This window comes from Colias philodice, chromosome 16 (assembly GCF_061535455.1).
Source record: "Colias philodice isolate Cphi_HAF_F1 chromosome 16, ilColPhil1 Martin Lab GWU primary, whole genome shotgun sequence".
NCBI classification, from domain to species: domain Eukaryota; kingdom Metazoa; phylum Arthropoda; class Insecta; order Lepidoptera; family Pieridae; genus Colias; species Colias philodice.
This window is the reverse complement of record NC_143101.1, coordinates 4,427,256-4,442,184: the sequence shown is the minus strand read 5'-3', so window position 1 is coordinate 4,442,184 and position 14,929 is coordinate 4,427,256. Positions and strand designations below refer to the sequence as shown.

Below are 14,929 nucleotides of genomic sequence, written 5' to 3'. Positions count from 1 at the left end.
TCAATATCATGAACATAAAAAAAACATTAAACAACCTCTGCTATCAGCCTGCTGCAATCTGGCTGCATTATTTTAATTTATTTAATTTTTTTTTATGCTGCAATAGGGGATTATGTCTCATCGAAATAACAGAGGATGGTATCCTACTATGTATTATGAGGATGTGAATGTGTGTTTGTTACTCTTTCACGCAAATACTACTGAACCGATTACAATGAAATTTAGCACACATATAGAGGGTAACATGGATTAACACATCCCGTCCGATTAGGGCCCTTCTGGCCTCCTCCACTCAAGCGACAGCTCAAGCCGAGGTTCGTGGTCCCCGTCAAGGGGGGACGCCCTTGTGCATGTCGCTACCAGGGTGAACCTTCAGTTCACCCCCGCGTCCGCGTTAAAATGTAGAAGCCCTTCTGGCTAACATTGAGAGACACCACACAAAAAAAAAAAAAAAAAAAAGGATTAACACATAGGATAGGTTTTATCCCGGAAATCCCACGGGAACGGGATCTATGCGGGTTTTTCTTTGATAAGGGCGCTTGTGCACTACAAGGAATTTTACTGTCCGGCATTCCGATTTTTTACGGTCCGGTGTGGCATGAAAAAACCGATGAATTGCTTGTGCACCTGTCCGTCTTTACTCGGATCAGTGAGGTACAGTTCAAGGAAGTTTGGCGGTATAATGCTATCATAAATGATTGTTTTTGCATTTTACAAGAAACGAGTAAAAAATATAGAAGGTGAAATATTATATTACTTCGTTATAATAAAAAGTAAAGTTCCGTAAGAGATTTAAAATGCGTGTTTCACTTATTTAACCACTTGAACTTTAACTTACCAACACTTACTTAGATAATAATTATAGGTCAATGCTTGGTCAATGTATATAAAATAACAATACCGACTTCTCAAATCTCATTGCCAACTAAAAGAAAGTAAAACAAGAGCTTGCTTTTAATTGGCATATGCAGTGAAAACAGTAAAATCCAAGCAAGTGGGCATTCGAAAACAATTATACCTACAGCGACTCGTAGACACAACAAACGCCCTTAGGGCGTTTGTCCACTACAAGGAATTTTACGGTCCGGCATTCCGATTTTTTACGGTCCGGTATGGCACGCAATTAATCTAAATACTAGCTTGTGCACTATACGTAATTTTACTGTCCGACATTTTACTTTTCCCTATTCCGGATGGTTTTTTGAGTTTACGAGTCGCTGTAGGTATAATTGTTTTCGAGTGCCCACTTGCTTGGATTTTACTCTTTTTATTGCATATGCCAATTGAAAGCAAGCTCTTGTTTTACTTTCTTTTAGCTGGCAATGAGATTTGAGAAGTCGGTATTGTTATTTTAATTTTTATATACATTGACCAAGCATTGACCTATAATTATTATCTAAGTAAGTGTTGGTAAGTTAAAGTTCAAGTGGGAATAGATTTAGCTCCTCGTCACCGATTAAAATAAATAAGTGAAACACGCATTTTAAATCTCTTACGGAACTTTACTTTTTATTATAACGAAGTAATATAATATTTCACCTTCTATATTTTTACTGGTTTCTTGTAAAATGCGAAAACAATCATTTATGATAGCATTATACCGCCATACTTCCTTGAACTGTACCGCACTGATCCGAGTAAAGACGGACAGGTGCACAAGCAATTCATCGGTTTTTTCATGCCACACCGGACCGTAAAAAATCGGAATGCCGGACAGTAAAATTCCTTGTAGTGCACAAGCGCCCTAAGCTAGTATTTTTCAAATCCCGGATCTACTGACACTATTATGTGTCAACAATGTTATGACGTCGTTGACTTTAACTTTAATAAATTACATTATAAATTGCAATAGTGTATATTTAAAAATGTTTTTTTTTGTCCAAATAACAAATAAAACAGAACATAACAAAACAAGTGTTTTATTTAATCGTCGTCATCATCAATTTCTTCTTCTTCCAACACATTAGTTGTTTCAACATTTCCTTGTTTCAACGCATGCTGTGTTTGCTGTTCCATCACAGCATTAATTAGAATACACTTGGTCATGTGGCAGGAACAGGGCATGGGATGATCTATGTCTTCTGGGTCTAGTAGAGTTAGTTGGAGATTATACCTTGAATAAAAATAATATGTACATATATGAAAAAAAAATCCAACTAATTGAGAACCTCCTCCTTTTTTTTGAAGTTTGTTAAAAAAGGATAGTAGAAATACTGCTACATCTGGCTTGAACAAGAATTAACAGTATTTTATGTGTTAATTAGTAACCAGTTTGATAATTAATCTTGTGAATAATTTCATTAAAACAAATATGTACTGTAATTTTACACATTACATTAATTACTTGCAAATAATATATTAAACACAAAAAAATAATACCTTCTTGAGTTGACTTCATCTCTTTTCATATCCAACTTAAATGCAATTGGTTCTTTTTCTTCCACTGTTTGTTCATCAGGTAACAGAATAACAGTTTGTTTCCAATGTGTTGGTTCATGGAATGGTCCTGTGTTGAGCACTATTCTATTTTCACCTGTTAGTTCTGGAAAGTTGCATTCAAACCACACACAAATCCCATGATAGCGACCATTCTTCTTAGCACCTGAAATTATTTTAGTAAGTTATCAATAAAATTTGCAAGTAGTAAGGTTCTTATGAAGAGAAAGCATGTAAAAGGGGCAATAAGACAGAACAGTGTCTGCCGTGGCAGCTAGATAAAATAATATGTAATTTTACAATTAAATAAAAAACTGAACTATGTTTTGTCTAATTGTTCATATTCTTACATACCTACAACATGTTGGACACTGTAAGAGTCCAAGTCTTGTACAGTATCTTCCCTTAAATTAATCCAATTTAAGGCTATTTCTTCCCCTAATAAATCTTCAGGTTTAATCTGCATAATCTCAGGTTTTTCACTTTTATCTGATCTCAGGTGTTTTGCAAATGATGATAATGACACTCCATGGAAATTCTCCCATTTTTCATATAATGATGACACACTAGAAGAAATTTAAAGTATATTATAAATACAACTAAGTATTTAGTTAAAATTTAAATGTGATATCCATATCTCATAGGAAAAACTTAAGTTCCAATTTTGTTTTTAACTTCTAGACAATACATATTCCTTGTTTATTAACACCAAAAAAATTAAAAACTATAAAGCTCCTATAATTATAATAAAGGCCTTCATATTACCAATTTAACAATAACATATTACATATTATACAAATAATATTATATGGCCACGATTATGGCAGTAAACTTATTAATCTTTATTTTATGGAACATGCAACTACCTACTAAATACCAGTCTCACCTACATGGAGCTACATAAATAACTGCGCTCTCTGGGAACATCTCGCCGCCTTCCTTCAGAAACTTGTCTCTGGCCAGTAGCACAGAGTCTAGCATGCCTTCATGGAGTAGATAGAAGCCCATCCATTCAGAAACTATGGCATCTACTTTTATATTATCTGGTAAAACAACATCTTCAACTTTACTGTGAATTACCTGTAATTTTTAATGTTTAAAATATAAATTATGTTTACAAATTGATCACATACAAATTTATCTTAAACTTGATAGTAATCACATAGTAAATTAGTATAAAAAATATTTCAGTAGTAAGTACTGTATCAAACCCAAATAAAATTATTTAAAAATGCACTTACTTCTATAACATTTTCAAAGTTGTTCTCTTTAACAACTTCTTTAGCTAATCCAGCTATATTACTAGCTTCAACCGCAAACACTTTCTTAGCACCAGCCTGAGCACAAAATATAGATAATATTCCTGTACCGCACCCCACATCCATGACAACTTTATCTTTAAAATATTCTTTATTTTCCAATATTGCTTTTCGGTATGATATTGTTCTTTGGTGATCTTCTAACATTAATTTGTGTACCTGAAATATTGTTATAGAAGTATTATTTTCAAATTACACAACAAAATTTCAATCAAAACAACTTTCCTATAAGAAAATTATCTCATAGGAATCTTATATTATTTAGCAAGAGGAGAGAATTTGAAGTGTAAGTAAAATACTATATTATGAAAACCTTACCTCTAAATCCTCGTAACTAGAGAAATAGTTACTATTTTGTATGAGGTTGGACTCCATAATTGCATGTAATTGTTAATATACTTAAAAATAAACTAATATTTTTGTGTTAAAATTGGAAAACGTAGAATATCAATAACTAAAGTTTGTTTTAGGATTTTGAGGTTATTTCAAAACATGTCAATCTTTGAATTTGAGTCATCGGTTGACATCGATGGACGTTGACATAAAAGGCAAAAGAATGTGTTGCGATAAACTTGAATTATTATTAATTTTCCATTGTACATATTCCAGGTCTATGCCAAGCCAAATATATTTCATATAATATTAAAGTATGTTTACTAACTTGTACAGTTTACGGCTTCTTCTTCATTTTCATTTCTTGTTTTTCTACTTTTTCTTTTCTGGCAATACTTTTACTTGCCACAATGACATATTATAATGTCAATTGTCATTTGTCAAAATAAATGAATTTATTTTGCTGTGATGTCCAATTATTTAAAATTTTAGAATTACCAATTTTTCATTTAATTAAGTGATATAATACAATTTTTAAAAGCTCTTTAAAATTTAATTTTAATTCACACGTGTACTTTATTTAAAAAAATATAATTTACTATATTTTTTATTAACTTTATCCGGCAAACAAAATAAAGAAAATTTGAAGAAGTGTAAGTAAGAATGGAAATTCAGAAACAAAAGCATGAAATCGCGAAGCCTCAGATACGTGTATATAGCGAAAGGAAACTTCGGCGCTCATTAAAATACAGGCCCGATATACACAAACTAATTTTAAAACTTAAACTATGCTTGTCAAAGAAAAATATACTCATAAAAAAGCTCAAAAAACAGCTCCTAAAAACGGTAAATATATACACATACATAACCACTCAAGTGCGGGACGACCGGGAGCCGGTCGATCCACATTCAGGGGCTTGTGCGTTGCGACCGGCTCCCGGTCGATCAACAGTCGTGGGTTTTGCGTTCGCTTTATAAAACGGTCTAATAACCTTCCTCTTTCTAACTTATATGACATGTTAAGGAAAGAACAGGCTAGCTATAAATCAAGATAACAACATAACCACATGATTTAAGTGGCCCACTTTTCATGACACATTGAGTAGGTAGTTTTTTGTACAAAAAAATAAACAAGGAATGTGTAAAAAAAATGTATGGGAGGGTATGATGTTTTTATTTTCTCGTAAGAAGAGTGTAACAAAGGATCAATAAATATTAAAATCTCACTGAACAGCTGTTTTAATTTTTTATTAGCAGACAAAATGTAACAAAAATTACAAGGGTACATTTGCTTTGACTTACAAGTTGTTTTTATTTATTTATATGTTACCATGTTTTGACAAGGCATAGACTATTTTATTATCTATGAATATACATACTTGCAAATGTGCTATTGATAAAGGAATCTGAGATAATCGACTTTAAAAAAATATTGGACCGCCAAAAACCCCAACTGCGGCGGCACCGGGAGCCGGTTTCGCACAAGACCCGATTTTTGCAAAATGGCTCCCGCACTTGAGTGGATAAACTTAATTTTGAAATTCTAACTTAAATGTACTTGAAAACAATTTTTTGTAAAATATTTCAGACCAATGAGAAACCAAAACACACATTGAAAACCTGTGAAGTATCTACTCAAACAGATAAACATGAAGAAAAAGGACAGCAAAATAATATTTCTACTGACAATACTAAGTCCAATTCTAATGGAGCGATTGATATTGATAAAGAAAGTGAGACAAAAGATTCAGGTTGGGAGTTAAATGAAGCTGATGGCCAGAAAAGTATAGCAGACCAAGTCAAAGAAGTTGCTCAATCTGCTATGCAAGAATCGGGGATGGTGTATGTAGAATCTGCTGGAATGTACTATGATTATAAGACTGGATATTACTACAATTCGGTAAGTACTAAAAAATTACTATTTAAAAATTATCCTAATGCTTCGCTTCCAATGCTAAAGCGAGACTGAATGGTCACCGATCAACTGTTTAGTCGATTATATGCGCACTTCAATATGTTGCAATACACAATGAGCGTGTGATCGATAGTTGTCCAACTTTTTAATCAAAAGCAAATTGATACAGCTTTTTGCCTTTTTTATCAATCAACTATCGAGTTGACAGTATGAGAGCGTTCATATATTGCTATATTCTTATGAGACACAATAAATTAGTTGTTCAACTTAAAATTGTATGTATGCGCTAGCCCTTGTTATATAGGTATTATTTATTTCTGAAAGCATGAGTCATTTCTGATTATGAGTCTATTCTTTTTTTAGGAACTTGGACTATATTATCACACAGACACTAGCTGCTATTATTATTATTCAGAAGAAAAGAAGTCATTTGTATTTCACTCCTACCCAGATAGAAGTGCTGAAGTTCCTGTCCAGAAAGAACACAAGAAGTCTAAGAAAAATAAAAGGGTAAATTTTATTTTTATACTTATTTGAAATAAGATTTATATGTAATAGGATTTCTGTATACTTATTGTTATAATAGGATTTCTTTTTCTTTTAAAACTTCATACATGTTGTATAAACTTTCGGTCTTACTAATAAAATGTTACCCATTTGTTTGCAATGGATTAGTTATTGCAATAACCTGTCTTGTTTTTATGATTGATGTTTCATGTGAGCAAGAGCAGGAAAAAGCTATGGTAGAAATTTATCCATTGTTTAACTTTTTGTTAGTTAGGCCGTATGTTTACAATTTATATAAATGAAATAGATAGGTATAATATGAAATGGTTCCAAAGGATCATTTTGATTCGCAATATAATATTCCATTTATATTCTCTTATGTCAGCTGCAGCAAAATACATAAATTTAAAAAATAATTGTTTTCTTTTCAGGTCAGCAAATCCGATGATATAGAAAACCTGACGAAAAATCTCTCTCAGGTTTCACTCCGAGGCGTCACAGCCTTAGGTAAATAGAATAGTAAAAGTATCTCCGAAATACCAACATTGCCATTGTATTACAGGATGAGGAACCTAAACCGAAACGGAGGAAAAAAGATCGAAAAAAGGAAGAAATTGTTGAAAATAGTGATTCGAAATCTGATAAAGGTGTTAATGAAAATGATGAAGGTGTTGAAAAAATTGAGTTAGAAGATGGGGAGTGCAGCGAGTCAAGTGAATCGGAGAGTGATGACGATGGCAATAGTACAGCTACAGCTTCTGATGATGGTAAATTTAATTGGGAATGGGTATTTGTTTTTATGGCTAGTTACAAAGTTACTAAGACTGAGCAGCTTATGTGAAATGTGTATTGTCATGTTTAAAAATTGTATCGTTATTACATAGATAAGTGAAAATATCCTCACTTGAAAGGATGCAGAAACCTTATTAAAGGCAGTTATTAGTTAATCCATATTATTATTAACTTCAGTTGCTTAGGAAGTAATCTAGCTAAATGTATCAAAAGGGGGAGATATGCATAAATGGTGTAAATTTACGAAAAAGATCAGTTTAAACTTTAAAGTTATTAAAAAAAGAAACTTGTGTTTTCTTTTTTAATTGATTTAGATAAAATTCTTGTACAGCATGTCAAATCTAAAGCCTTTTCAACCGATAGAAAATGTCCCAAAAACACGCTTCACGTTATTATAGAATCCTATCTAATGATTTGCCCGAATTGAGCAATCCAAATTGGAACACAATAAAGCCTGACGACTAATTTGCCAAAAAAATCCTGTCACAAACAAGGATAATTGACTTCAATTCACTAATAATTTCGTTCCCAGAATCGGTCGCAAAACATCACCCGCCGTGCATGCGAATCATAGTGCGGGAGACGACGTTGCCGAAGTTAAAAGTCGGTAGTTTGTTCCTAATCACTAAAGATGGCGGCACTATAGGCAGGGAGGGGGACCATCATGCTGTTGTGTTACGGGACCAAAATGTATCGAGGGTAAGTTTTTTTTTATGATTAATTGAGCGATTCAAAGCTAATTTTTGTTTTACACTGGAGAATCAAATGTGTTTGTTTAAAAATAAGCATTTCTTACACGCTTATTCACATGTATGTTCGTGTATAAACTCCTTTACAGTCGATTTTTGATCCATTTTAAACAGACAGACCTAATTTAATACTTTGTGCACTTATCAAATTTATGAGCTTTAATTATTATTATTAGAGCGTGATTTTAAGTTCTTTTTAGTCTTTTGCGTTATTTTATCTTAAACTATAGTGCACTAAAATACAAAATAACACTAAACATTGTATAACAGAATCACTTGGACATCAAATACGACATGAACAAGCAAATATATGCGGCTGTGGACCTCGGATCGAAGAATGGATCAGTTTTGAACGGAGTTAGAATGTCGCAAAGTCAAGAAACCAGTGAACCGATGGAGGTAAATATTATAGAGATTGAATATTGGCGTCATGTTCATTTCTGTTGAAGCACGTTAAATTATAATTTTATTTTGTTTTGCTATTCCGTATTCAGTATTATTATTGCTATTTAAAAAAAAATCACTACCTATTATTTACTCAAAATTAATTATTATTTTAATGTTAAGGTACCTACGATTCTAATGACAATTGAATACTTACCTACTTGATTTGTTAACATCACAAATAATATTCTGTCATTAGAAAGTGAGAAATATAATATGGTCTTACTACAAAACAATTTAAACACAGTCTAACTTTCGAAACCAGATTAAAGAGAACCCGCGCTTAAAGTTAAACCCTGTCTTGAGTTTTTTGTGGCAAGACAGATAATAATATTGTGCCTCATACTCTTTACGAGAACTAGTCAAATATTTTGTTTTAAGTTTTATAACATTTCTGTAAATAATATCTATTTTTCACAGATAGTACATGGCAGTACACTACAGTTGGGGGAAACCAAACTGCTCTGTCACATACACCCCGGTACAGATACGTGTGGTCACTGTGAGCCTGGACTTATTATGGAAAGTGAGTATTTTTATACACTATGAAATACCTATATTTTCAACCGACTTCAAAATAAATAAATTTATAAAATATTCTATTTCTAAAACAATTAAGACTAATAGACTAATCTAATAATATGTACTAATCTTTTCAGAAATTCATTAAAAAATGTATTTTATTGACCTAATTTTACTAGACTTACTTAACTAAAAATAAATTTTATGAATGTATTTACTAAATAATGTTTCAGATAAAGTAACTAAATATCTTCTGTTCTATGTCATACGATATATCATTAGAAATTCATATAAAAATCAGATTTCGTTAAATTACAATTTAAGTACATAAATCTATTCGGGCTTTATCCCCTAAAGACTCCTAACTTAAACACCTAAAATGTTCTCAATCACATCTATATATATAATAAAACTAAGTCGATAAAATGTGCGTGCCGATAAAACTTAAAAAGGAGTCCCGACACGATAAAGGGACTTATGTGGTGTGATAGCCCTTTATCCCCCCTCGAACAAGAAAGTTCCCGTTTTAATCTAAAGGGCATGTTTTTAAAGATATAAGGGACTTTCCGACCCTTCAACTTGGAAATTAAGTGCAGTGGCGCCATCTGTTATCGAATATTTGAACTTCGGAGACTATATTACACTCCAATAGACATAGTGTGTAGTCTCCATAGTTGTGAGCCATTGCAGCATGTGTAGTAGTGGCGCGAAATTTAAAATTCCAATTTCAATAAAATCTTAAATTTAAATTTTGTGTATTTATACGTCATTATTTAACGTATATTTTGGAGTTAAAGCGACATAATTTTAGTTATCCAAATTAATTCTCAAAGTATTAAAAAATTTAGGTTTTTAAATTTCGCGCCTTTACTACATACGCTACCGCTACAGAAGCTAGAAAGTTCCCGTTTTAATCTAAGGGCGTGTTTCTAAAGATATAAGGAACTTTCCAACCCTACATAGTGGCGCCATCTGTTATCGAATATTTGAACTTCATTCAGGACAACGATTGTTTGGGTTGCATTTCCAAAAGCGTTGCGAGCAAATTTCAATAAAGTCTTAAATTTAATTTGTTGCTATAATAAAGTTATTAAATTTTGTGTATTTGTACGTCATTAGCTAACTTATATTTTGGAGTTAAAGCGACATAATTTTAGTTATCCAAATTAGTTCTCAAAACCTTAAAAAATTTAGGTTTTAAAATTTCGCGCTTTTAGTACAAATGCTACCGCTATAGAACCTTTTATTATGGCGGACGATAGTGACCAGAATACTCTAGAAGGTGTGAGAGAGAAAATATTTTCAAATTTTCTCGAATATTCTAGAGCCTAGCTCTCTGAATATATAAGAGCCCGGTGTCGCTCACCAGAGTTAGTTTAATTTGAACAGCGAAACGAGCGATTTCAAAACGAAAATAAGAGAAGTTATCTGTGAGCCTTTCTTTAGAAGTATCACGTGTGAGTATGTTTAATAGTGTGTTTAATTAACTCTCGATTTTGAAACGAAATAGAAATAAGTTATTTGTGGGTTTTTTTCGTGAAATTTCCCTATAATATTAACAACATGTAACCCATCAAACCCAAAACAGCTATGGGACTCTTTCAAAAGGAGTATGAGTGATGATATATTGTACCAAGTCCGACAAGCTAATCCTGAACTGACTATAGAATTCAATGACGAGATCTTCAATGAAACACTCATTCGCTTAGAAGATAAATGTTTAGCAATAAATAATCAAGCCTAAGTAGAACTTGGAATGCCAGCACCACAAAGAAATGCTTTTAGTGTGCTAAACTACGAAATTATGAAGGAAAAAAGTTACAACATCAATCAACTACTTGAATACAATGCTCACAACTCTCAATGACAATAAAAAAAAAGTTTACGACGTTATAATGAGCCGGATAAATAACGATATTGGTGGAATTATTTACTTGGACGCACCAGGAGGCACCGGTAAAACGTTTCTCATAAATCTAATACTGGCGGAAATACGTGCTAAAAAACTCATCGCACTGGCACTAGCAGCATCTGGCATTGCAGCCACACTTATGGAAGGAGGACGATCTGCCCATTCTGCCTTACAACTACCATTGAATATAGCCGAACAACAATTCCCGGTATGTAAAATTTCAGGAAAATCTGGACGTGGTAAATTCTAAAACAAGCTAAAATTTTCATCTGGGATGAATGCACCATGGCCCATAAAAAATTTATAGAAGCCATGGACAGAACATTACAAGAATTGCGAAAAAACTCTGAAATAATGGGAGGAGCTCTACTCATACTCTCAGGAGATTTTCGACAAACACTTCCAGTTATTCCCAAGACAACATGAGAAGACGATATCAATGCATGCTTGAAAAAATCACATCTCTGGCTACAAGTCCAAATACTGCAATTAACAAAAAACATGAGAGTTGAATTATCAAGAGATGAAACAACAGCACAATTTGCTAAAATACTTTTACAAATCGGCGAAGGTACATATCCTACTGACCAAACGACCGGCCTCATTGAACTTAACAGTGATTTCTGTAATATAGCCACTACTGAAGACGAACTAATCGACAAAATTTATCCAAATATTATTCAGAACTATACTAATGCAGAGTGGTTATTTCAAAGAGCAATTTTGGCCACTAAAAATAATATTGTTGACGATATCAATTTTAATATTCTGAAGAAAATACCTGATGAAGAGAAAATATATAAATCGATCGACACGATGGTATCTATTGAAGAAAGTGTCAACTTCCTCACTGAATTTCTAAACTCTTTACAAGTACCAGGAATGCCATTACACTGCCTTCGTCTGAAAATTGGAACTCCAATCATACTACTCAGAAATCTCAACTCCCCAAAATTATGTAATGGAACTAGAATGATCGTAAAACAGCTATCGAATAATATCATTGAAGCTGAACTTATTTCTGGAAAGACCAAAGGACAGACAGTATTTATACCTAGAATACCACTGATCTCTTCGGAATTGCCATTTCAATTTAAAAGACTGTAGTTTCCAATAAAATTAACCTTTAGTTTTACAATTAACAAAGCGCAAGGACAAACTTTAAAATATTGTGGCATTAACCTCAAAGAATCCTGCTTCTCTCACGGTCAGCTATATGTAGCTTGCTTCAAGAGTAGGAAATCCGAAAAATTTATGTATATATACTCCGGACAATAAAATGAAAAATGTTGTTTATAAACAAGTATTGTAAATAATGAGAAAACGTTTTCAATAAATTTTTTTTTTACTTTTTACGTCATAGTTTATTTTTTTATTTCGACTCTACCACGTCATCTCATATCAACTCCCGGGCGAAGCCGGGTTTTTTAGCTAGTTTTTTTATAAATCTAAGAACTTAATTGGAACCGATTGAAATACTCTATAAAATTTATCGATCAACAGCCCAAGAGAAAGAGAAAATAGCGTACACACGAACGTGCAGCGTCAAAAAGCAACACGAGCTCGAATTGGCGCGACTCAAGAACAAATACGCGCCAAAATTGTTGGAAATTGATGAAATTTCATACAAGGATAGAGCTCAAGCGAGAAGGGATAAAGTGGGGTCTTCCCATCACGCTGAGAAGACGCAAAGCAGTGATATTAATACGTGAGTCAATTTTTTTATTATAGAAAATTTCAATCACGAGGTGCGACGTAAGTTATATAGATTAATATAGATACTGAGTTATTTTTCTAAAGAATATAAAAATTAGATCAGGCGCTCGCTTTGTCTTTTTAGTTAAATGACGCGGGTTCGATCCCCGTCTCTTAACGAGAAATTTAAAAATAGTAGTCTGAATCTTATTTTTTTAGGTTCCATCATCCATTAAAACATAGTTTAGGGTTTATAATGTGTATTAGTAGGATGATTTTTTAAAATTATCAGTTTTTCATCCCAAGAATATCATCTCACTTGCACATTGTGTGCTGTCTCACTCACACTTATGATACAATCCCCGTGGCGGTGGGACGCCCTTGCGCATGTCGCTACCATCCGCGTTAAAATGTAGAAGCCCTTCTGGCTAACATTGAGAGACACCACACAAAAAAAAACACGTGTGGCACTCGGGGACTGCCGCGGTAAAGCTATTGCATGCTATGCCTTCAAGCCACACCTCCGAGTCCGTCGGAGTGGGGAGCGTGAGGTTTTTTCGTTACGGAATTTCTCGATTCGGTCCCCGCGCTCAAGGCCCGCGATAGAAGCTATGCAATAGCTTAAAAACTTATGATATAGCATCCAAATCCTACTTTCACGATTTCTCTTCTATTTATCATGTACACTTTTATAACAGGTTCATAACACCAGAAAACAAGGGTTTCAAGCTATTGGAGAAGATGGGCTGGAACAAAGGTGAAGGCCTAGGAAAGGACAACCAAGGGGAGAGGGAACCGGTATGTTTAGATATAAAAATATAAAAAACTGTTTGAAGATATTTAATTGAATAACGTTTTACTGTCATTAGAAAAATTAGCAGAACCATATTTGAATTATTGATAAAAAAATTATCACTGATAATGACTATGGATTTTTTTACTTAAAAAGAGAAATTCACCTGGAAATCGTCGCGATAAACTTTCTTATTAATAATTGAAATTCGTCTATGAGTTGTCATTTCTTTTCTATTATATTGTATTTAATTATACACTCAAGCAAAATTAATGCAGAGGCAAGAGAACTGATGGTCTGCCATATAATTTAGACATTCAAACAACTCTATTGTTACTTAGGTACAATCTCAATTCATTTTCGCTCACTTAATAAAATAAGGGAACCGTATAAAAAGATAATTAATAGAACCTCCGAGAGACGGACAGAGATACAACCCGTACCAAACATACGAAACTACAAAAAACAATGCAATGAAGTCCTCCATCAAAACACGACAGTCGTGTAAAGCCAACGATGTGAATTATTATTTCTCCATTACCGTTTGACGTGACTAATTAGTCCGTCCGAGGGATATATTTAAGGTGCCCGCAAAAAATGGCAACAAAAAGACAAAAGGTAATCTTGATTCGGAGCCGCTTAATTTGGGTGCAATAATTTGCATCTCCTACTGTCTTGAGCGTTAAGGCGACATCGCTTCGTGTCGCAAGATGTTAAGGAACAGTGTGCTTCTAGAATGTTCTAGATGTGGGAATGTCCTATTCGTTTTACGAATTATGTTCGTCCATTTCAGTGTTACTTTCAGAGTTGAGGCGTATTTTGTTCCGTGATGTAATTAGGTATAAATTGGCCTGCTTTAGCTGAATGTGGTATTTTAATGACTCGGTAAATTATACTTATCTCGGTATACTGAATAAAATATAATAGGTTATCTAAATAAACATAAATATTACGATATACTCAAGTTCTAACTTCTTAGCGATACCTTTATCGCGTTTTTTCCTCAAGCTCTTTAGCCGTTGCGGGCGCGTTGATGTGACGCCTTAAGCCCATTTAATTACGTCTAATCTCAGTCACTTCGACCACGTATCGGATCGTTTATGCGCGCCATTAAATATTTTACATTCATTAACGCGAAATCATTTTTCAATGATTGTTTTATAAGTACAACGATTATTTTATCTTTAACGGCGAGACCCTAAAAGGGGTTTTTTATTCATTTTCGGTAATAACAGGCAGTCTGTAGGTCAAGCGGGCGTGGGCCTACCTGGTCATTTAAAACAATTTGCTTACTTTTTTTGTCCGCGATTCGTATTAGGCTCGGGCGAATGACGGCTCGCCATTAACTTGCGGCCAGACGGTGACGTTCGGGACTCGCTGACTATATAATTATTGCGAGAGCTATAGAGCTATGCTATAGGTTGTACGGCTGCGGGAATTACAAGCCATCGGGCGAAACATGACCGAAATACAATACTTCGGCTACCAATGTATAGCCGCTCTTGGCGGGTC

At 33.6% G+C, this 14,929-nt stretch overlaps 2 protein-coding genes across 4 annotated transcripts in view; one reads left to right on the top strand and one right to left on the bottom strand.

Moving 5' to 3' along the window:
* Positions 1-1,903: 1,903 nt before the first annotated feature.
* On the bottom strand, positions 1,904-4,281 carry Art8 (Arginine methyltransferase 8). The gene is made up of 6 exons (XM_089704711.1): positions 4,074-4,281; positions 3,678-3,914; positions 3,323-3,516; positions 2,791-3,002; positions 2,380-2,602; positions 1,904-2,113 (listed from the first exon to the last, which is right to left on the bottom strand). Exons 1-6 carry the CDS (start codon positions 4,128-4,130, stop codon positions 1,924-1,926), a joined length of 1,113 nt encoding a protein of 370 aa, XP_089560837.1. The 5' UTR covers positions 4,131-4,281; the 3' UTR covers positions 1,904-1,923.
* A 271-nt stretch (positions 4,282-4,552) lies between these two features.
* LOC149481602 (angiogenic factor with G patch and FHA domains 1) overlaps positions 4,553-14,929 on the top strand; it is a 30,680-nt gene continuing 20,303 nt past the window's right edge. The window contains exons 1-10 of one of the 3 annotated variants that reach the window (XM_089705208.1): positions 4,553-4,934; positions 5,677-5,988; positions 6,367-6,513; positions 6,942-6,989; positions 7,073-7,277; positions 7,835-8,001; positions 8,322-8,450; positions 8,916-9,021; positions 12,433-12,637; positions 13,323-13,422. In XM_089705208.1, coding sequence (XP_089561334.1) covers positions 4,752-4,934; positions 5,677-5,988; positions 6,367-6,513; positions 6,942-6,989; positions 7,073-7,277; positions 7,835-8,001; positions 8,322-8,450; positions 8,916-9,021; positions 12,433-12,637; positions 13,323-13,422 — 1,602 coding nt within the window. In that variant the 5' untranslated portion in view covers positions 4,553-4,751. Of the gene's footprint in view, positions 4,935-5,676; positions 5,989-6,366; positions 6,514-6,941; positions 7,018-7,072; positions 7,278-7,834; positions 8,002-8,321; positions 8,451-8,915; positions 9,022-12,432; positions 12,638-13,322; positions 13,423-14,929 lie in introns of all 3 variants that reach the window. The other 2 variants (XM_089705209.1, XM_089705211.1) reach the window with 2 other exon arrangements.